General features: G+C 41.3%; 1 protein-coding gene across 2 annotated transcripts in view; it reads left to right on the top strand.

The window, feature by feature from the left end:
• Positions 1-1,537: 1,537 nt before the first annotated feature.
• LOC148038445 (folylpolyglutamate synthase-like) overlaps positions 1,538-6,668 on the top strand; it is a 157,983-nt gene continuing 152,852 nt past the window's right edge. Inside the window, exon 1 of one of the 2 annotated variants that reach the window (XM_087672168.1) lies at positions 1,538-1,833. Coding sequence is in view for 1 of the 2 variants with exons in the window: in XM_087672161.1 (XP_087528287.1) it covers positions 1,592-1,843 (252 nt within the window). In the remaining variant the exon portion in view is untranslated. Of the gene's footprint in view, positions 1,844-6,668 lie in introns of both variants that reach the window. The other variant, XM_087672161.1, reaches the window with a different exon arrangement.

Genomic DNA, 6,668 nt, shown 5'->3' with positions numbered 1-6,668 from the left:
GGCTTTGCATTGAGAATTCATTTTGTGTAGTTTGGTAAGAATGACACCAAATATTTATTTATCTCTTTCTTCATAAGACATAGTCGACATTTAGTTATCATCATGTTAACTCCGTGTTGTTGGCATGTAAGGATGAAAATAGTGCTTGACAAAGCTATTGTGACTTGTATTTCTTTTGTAGATGGATCGTTCTTTGCGAGTTGATAGCATGATGTTGCCTTGTGACTATACTACATGATGCACACTTTGTTAGTTTTCTAATGATGCTTTCACATTCTGTTGCCCAAGATGATTCGAAATTTTCCATGTCATACCAAGTTGCAGTAAACGGTTTCAGTGATGTTTTTCTAGAAGCCATGGGTTTCCTTTTTCTAGAAGTCCTAAAGGATGCCTTGTGAATTTGTTTCTTTGTAGTGTCCATTGATGTTGATGAGAACAATATGTTTTTATCATAAAACTAGAGTACACTTGTTCATGGAAAAATATGCTATACTTTGTAATTCCATTTAAAAAAAGAAAGTTTATTTTTTTGATGTGCAAGGATGATGATTTATTTATTCTTAATAGTAATTCTAATAAAATAAATAAATGAAATCAATAAGCAATAACATTACTTTAAAAACTAAAAAAAACTAAATGAAATGAGAAAACATGCTATGTAGCATGTTGAAGAGTTGGCACAAATCTCTTTGTAATTAAATAATTATAGGAGAAGCTGCCATTCTCATGTCCATTCAAAATATCCGATTTGTTTCATTTTCACCATATATTCAAAAGATCGTTTTCTTTTATTTTCGTTTCACTACTATTTACTAATCTTAAAAAGAACGAATGACAAAGATTTGAATCTAACCTTAATAAACTAATAAGACGAAGGACAAAATTGTTTAAACTAACCCTAAAAAGAACGAATGACGATGATTTGAGTCTAATCTTTTGGCTTGCAAATGCGATGACTGAGGAACTAACGTACACGTCTCCACACACTTGTCTAGGACCTTTCTATCTCCTAAAATAAGAGACGAATTTCGTAATGAAGAGAATGACCCATATTACTTAACTCTCCCCCCTTTACATAGACTTAAGGCTTCCCAATGTTCAAAGCTTTCCTTTAAGCTTTTGTAGTTTATAAACTTGAAAAGCCTTTATAAAAGCTTTTAAACGTTTAAGCGTTTCTTCAATTTTGGATGTATGCTTATATTTTCCTTCTTTAACACAAAAAAACAACAAAAAAGATAATTACAAAATGTCATATAGCTACACTTGTAAATATTTACAACACTAGAGCAACCAAAAGCCGGGGACCTATGGTAGGTCTATAAAAAGCTTGCTATATAAGCAAATATTCCCGGTATTGGGAAAGGTAACTTGCCGGGATATCATACGGAGGCCAAGGTCAGAGTCCACTAACGTAATTGCAACTGCGTTTGCAAGAACCGCTCTATTAAGATAATGTGATCACGTTTTTACGAGAATATTCCTCTCCTGTGAATGCAAAGGGCACTTTAGAGTAGCGCCTGTTCCGAGGGCTTTTTACAAAGGCCGCTTCCGACCAGCACTATTCTACACTCGCAAAGCCTACCCACACGTCATGTGGTGGGCTTGGCGAGCTCGCGGAAGGTGGCTGTCTTCTTCTTCTCCTTCTCCTTCCCCTTCTCCTTCTTCTGCGGCTTCCTGTTCTCCATTGTTGACGTTTCGCTTGATGCATGCCATGACTTTCCGCGACGCTATAGCCACGCTTAATCAACACCTCGCCCGAGTGCCCCCCCCTGCCCCAGCCCCGCCCGCACATCCTGCAGAGGTGCGCCTTGCCAGATTCCAGCCCCTTTACAAGTATGTCGAGGTAATCGCCTACTCTCTTGTCATTTTTGCGAGCGCGCTTAACGCGAGAGAGAGAGAGAGAGAGAGAGAGAGAGAGAGAGAGAGAGAGAGGGATCTCTCTTCCTATGTGCACTGCTACCTTCCGCTCCGTTCTGTTTTTCTGCTTTGATTTGGTCAATGTCTGAGTGTTTTTAAAGCGGCATTTCCGGAAATGAACCAGAACCATGTTAAAGGTTGCCGGTTATGCTCCCGAATTAGACGCCCCTCGTGTAAGTGTCTAAAATGTAGTCCTAGCTATCCTACATTCACTGCAGCATTGTCACCCCTGTGCTCTCACAGTTCTTCTGGGAAAGTTCAATTGGTGCTGGTTTTAGCTCCTCCTTTTCTTAATGCCTGGGACCTTCAAATTGGAAGATGTTTGTATATTTTTCAACTTCAAGCCGTTCTACTGTTTCAAGCCACCTATTCATTACATTGGAGGTCTTGATGCATAATCAAAGGACTAGCAACGATGGTTGACTTGCAAATGGACCCAATAAGTGCCATATTGTACAAGCATGCATGTGTGCACACACATATACCTCCTAAAAAGGGCATCGTGGATGACCTTTCTAATGTACATTTGTTCAAAATCTCTAAAGCAAAGGATATCTTTAAAGCCAAACTTACTCCCTATTGGGTTGATGATGTTGTTGAGATCTTGGAAAATGGAATACTTGACCGATCGATAGAAAAGGCTCAATTTTGTTGACTCATAATCAAAATGCAACCCTACCAATTGATTGCCAAATAGCTGTGTCTCTAAGGCCAAGACGGTTTGCTAAGATGTTGCATCTACAAGCATGAGATACACAAAGTTTTGGGCTGAAGTATGTACAGGAATTATAGGGGGTCATTTTGATAGTGACTCCATTGCTTGGAAGATTTTGCACTCAGTTGTGCTGGCGAGAGGCTTAGATCAACCGCATGATGAAATTAGAATGATTATTGGCAACACATGCTCTAATTTGCAAAAAAGCATGATGAAAGGCCTGGTTCGACAAACACAACAAACAATGGGATTTTGAGAAGGGCGACCTCATGGTGCTCTTAAGATGAAATTCCGAGGCCTAGGTCCTTTTTGAGTGTGTGTAATTAGTAGAATTAGCAATGTTGAGCTTGAAACATTGAATGGCAAAGGCATAGGCTTTTTTAATGAAAGCCGAATCAATAAATATTACCTACCATCACATCCGTTGCACAAACTCCCAATGGCACTACCGTCTATTGCCATTGTGAGAGTGTGTAATAGAAGAGGAAATATGAACATAGAGAGAGAAGGGAAGAAGAGGATTGCAAAGAAAGAAGAGAATGGAAGAGAAAAATCTGCATTGAACAATGGAATAATGTTGAATACAAGTAAGACTGATCAATCCTTGCACGCAGCTCAAGGCATCAATGAGGGTACCAGATCAGCCTGCTGTGACGGATGGTAGCAATGGAAGATAGAGGAATGTTTGAATGTTGGAGTGTGCTGGAGCTTGCAAAAGACAAAAAAGAGATATCTTCCCATGTCAAGTTTGTTGCCATTTATAGCAAAAAAATGTAAATGTGGCCATTTGCAGCCAAAAAATGGTCGACTATGGAGTCCTATTGCATGTTGACATGGTGGGGCTGACGTGGCAATATTTGGGCTGATCGCTGATAAATAAGTTAGGTAGTGTGAACACACCTAGATCCCGACTTAAATGAAAAATGCATGCTCTAAAATGAGTTGCCTACTCTGTCAAAACACATGATAGAGTTTCTGATGTCCCCATTTTACTAAGATCAAGGCTCATAGACATGAGATGACAGTGCATGACAAATATCACTGCTAACACCTCCTCTCAGATTCTGGATGGGGCGAAAGGCCAAAGAAGATGGAATGGATCCAACATTGGCAGAAGGAACACCAAAACTGAAGAAGTTCGTCGATGTAGTCCCTTGATGAAGAAACTCCTTATGAACCTAGAAATCCCTCTCGAAAACACTAGGGGCCATGGAATCCACAATCACATTATGGATATCGTTCCTCTCTGAAAGGGATGGGAGATGCTTGGGAATCACCATAGGAGATGGTGGGGTATGGGAAGGAACTTGTGGGATAGATGGTGCACAAGTGGGTATAGGTGGAGCAATGGAAATCTGCCTTGGAGGACGTTGCATAAAAAAAGGGGAATGGAGCTTGTAAAGCCAACTCTCTTGCGTCACCAATAGTGACTAAACCCTTAGATGGATGAAGGTACTGTAGCACATCTCCTCGTAGAGTCATATAACTCAAAGCACCATTGTCAATGAGCCAAGGGCTTTTTTGTATACAAGTAAACCACTAAAGAAGACCCCTTCTACACACGAATATGAAGAAACACAGATTCATGGGTAACAACAGGTATGGAGGTAGAGGAAGACTCAAATGCTTTAACACCATTCTTTACTCTCGGACAAAGATGAGGGTATTTCTTCCAACACTTTTCCTTGGGATGAGTGCCCTCTCCACAATAGGGGTATTCAAGCTTCTTTGAATCTGTGTCAAAGCTCGAGGAAGACTCCAAATTATGAACTTGCTTTTGCTTCTTGATTTTGGCCTTCTTATCCTTCTTGTTCCCCCCTCCCGAACTTGAAGTAAAAGCCTTCATGAAGTAGGATCCTTTAGCTCCAACCTCTCTGAGACACTCATCATGCTCTAAGACAAGCAGGGATAATTCCTCCCATAGAAGAGTCTCTCGGGTCCGTGATGCAAAAAGGCTAGTATAGAAGACACTATATTTCGGAGATCGCAATTGAGTCAAAAGAATCATGGCCATATCCTTTGAAGAGATGCTCTTGCATAGGAAAGAAAGCTCATCCCTCATATTCTTTAACTTGTTGATGCGATCCTTCATGGAAGGAGAGTCATCAATAGTGAGCATATGCAATTTCTTATCAAGAGGAATCTAGTGGGCAAATGTCTTCTGATGGTACAAAGAAGCAAGCTTTGTTCACACTTCCACTACTAGTCGCAACCTGCGCACATGCACTAGGACAAAATCTTGTAAGCTTATAAAATGCAAAGAGTAGGCTCTCGAGTTGAGCCAATCCCATAGAGCGGCGTGGTCCATAGATGAACCAATGCGGGGATTCTCTATTGGATGGGAAACCAGGGTGGTAAGGAAGTTCCAAAGATCAAAGATGTCCAATATACAGTTCACCTTGCAAGACCAAAGGGAGTAATTAGACCCATCAAGGTGATCTTCTTTGGGTAAGGAAGGTAATACGGGCACTTGAATAGGGGTGCCATCATGGCAATATATGCGCCAACAGTATGGGCCCTGCAAGGTATATGAAGAGAAGCAGGAGGGGGAGAAGAGGCTCTGACCTTCTCGACCTAAGAGAGGGAGAACAAGGCCTTGAAGGTTGATCTTCATGTTGATCTTCGCAATGAGAGGATTAGTAAGACTGCCAATGAGGAGAAGAAGAAAGAATCTCCTCTTCAAAATTGTCAAAAGCATTGAACCGGTAATAATCCATCTCTATAAGCTTGCAAAACACATTAGGAAAATTTATGTTTTGGTGTTAGGGAGCCCAAACAGAGATAAAATCATCTACACCTTGCAAGACAGAGGTGTAGAGTGGGATTAATTCCCAAGTTTACTCCACTTTCCCACCCTATCCACCCTATCCCCATTACACACCTTATCCATGTCCTAGCACTACCACTCATGTTGCAATGACCAAGAATGCCTTTACGGATAAGACACATTTTAATGGGTCAAATTTCACCAGTTGGTTGAACTTCATGTAACAAGTGCTTGAATCCTAGGGTCTTTGGGATCTTGTTGTTGATCTAGAGCCTCTGCCAAATCCTCGATTAGCTCACCTTGATCACATCCATCAATGGAGAGCCCACAATGCCACAACTAATGTTGAGTTAACGCAAGGGTTACTTCTTGAGTTTCACTCTCAATCATAACATTTCCCCCTTGTATCTGAGTGTCGGAGTCATTTGATTGATTGCTATGCGGCGTGAGATTGCACTTGATGTATCAATCTTGATTTTGAGCTTTAGGAGTTTAGTTAAGTTAGCCAAATACCGGCAGTTACTCACTAAATTTGCCACTATCGGCTCTCCAGACGACAGTTAGGTTATGTTTTTTTTGAATAAGCTACCTAAAAAATACTCTCATTTCGTTCAACACATTTTCTCGTTGCCCTAATTGCCAACCTTCTTTGAGTTTGAGTATTAGTTCTTGCGTTACATGAGGCTGCAGGATTAAGTCCACAAGAAATCCTCCATATTCTATTATTCAGGTTGCCTCTTTCTCGCAAGGGAAACCACTGGTGGCGAGTTTTCACAAGATGTGAAGGCAGGCCAAAATAAGGATGACACCCCTTCCTCTGATGGAACCAAAGAAACAAAACCCATTTGGCGACAACTTCCTAAGAAAAATAGGTTTTGCATACACTGCTTGAGATCAAGCCATGTGGACGAGGAGTGTCGTGCCAAGGCCCAAGGACTAGAAACCCTAGCAGACTGTTGCGACTTCCTCCACTCTTGTTGGCCAGTCTAGTGGGGCTATGCCTCCCATTGCTACCCCATCTGCTGCACTTGTCCCTATGGCTGGCTAGAGTTGTGGCATGCGGCTAGAGTCTCTAGCAGCCTATATCTTTTAGTACTCTTGAAGGTAGCTGATTGGTCTACTAGCTCCTCCTCCATTGCACTGTGCATCCATTTTGAGGTGATCCTTTGCATCTTCATGTAGGACAAGTTCTCCAACTTGTCAAGCGTTTCTTTGGTAGAGACTTGCTAATGGACGTATGTGATGGTGGCCTCATCCTTAGTTTTTCCT

Source organism: Lygodium microphyllum, chromosome 3, assembly GCF_053477565.2.
Source record: "Lygodium microphyllum isolate KBCC chromosome 3, Lygodium_microphyllum_v1.1.10, whole genome shotgun sequence".
NCBI lineage: Eukaryota > Viridiplantae > Streptophyta > Polypodiopsida > Schizaeales > Lygodiaceae > Lygodium > Lygodium microphyllum.
This window is presented reverse-complemented; position numbering and strand designations above follow the sequence as displayed.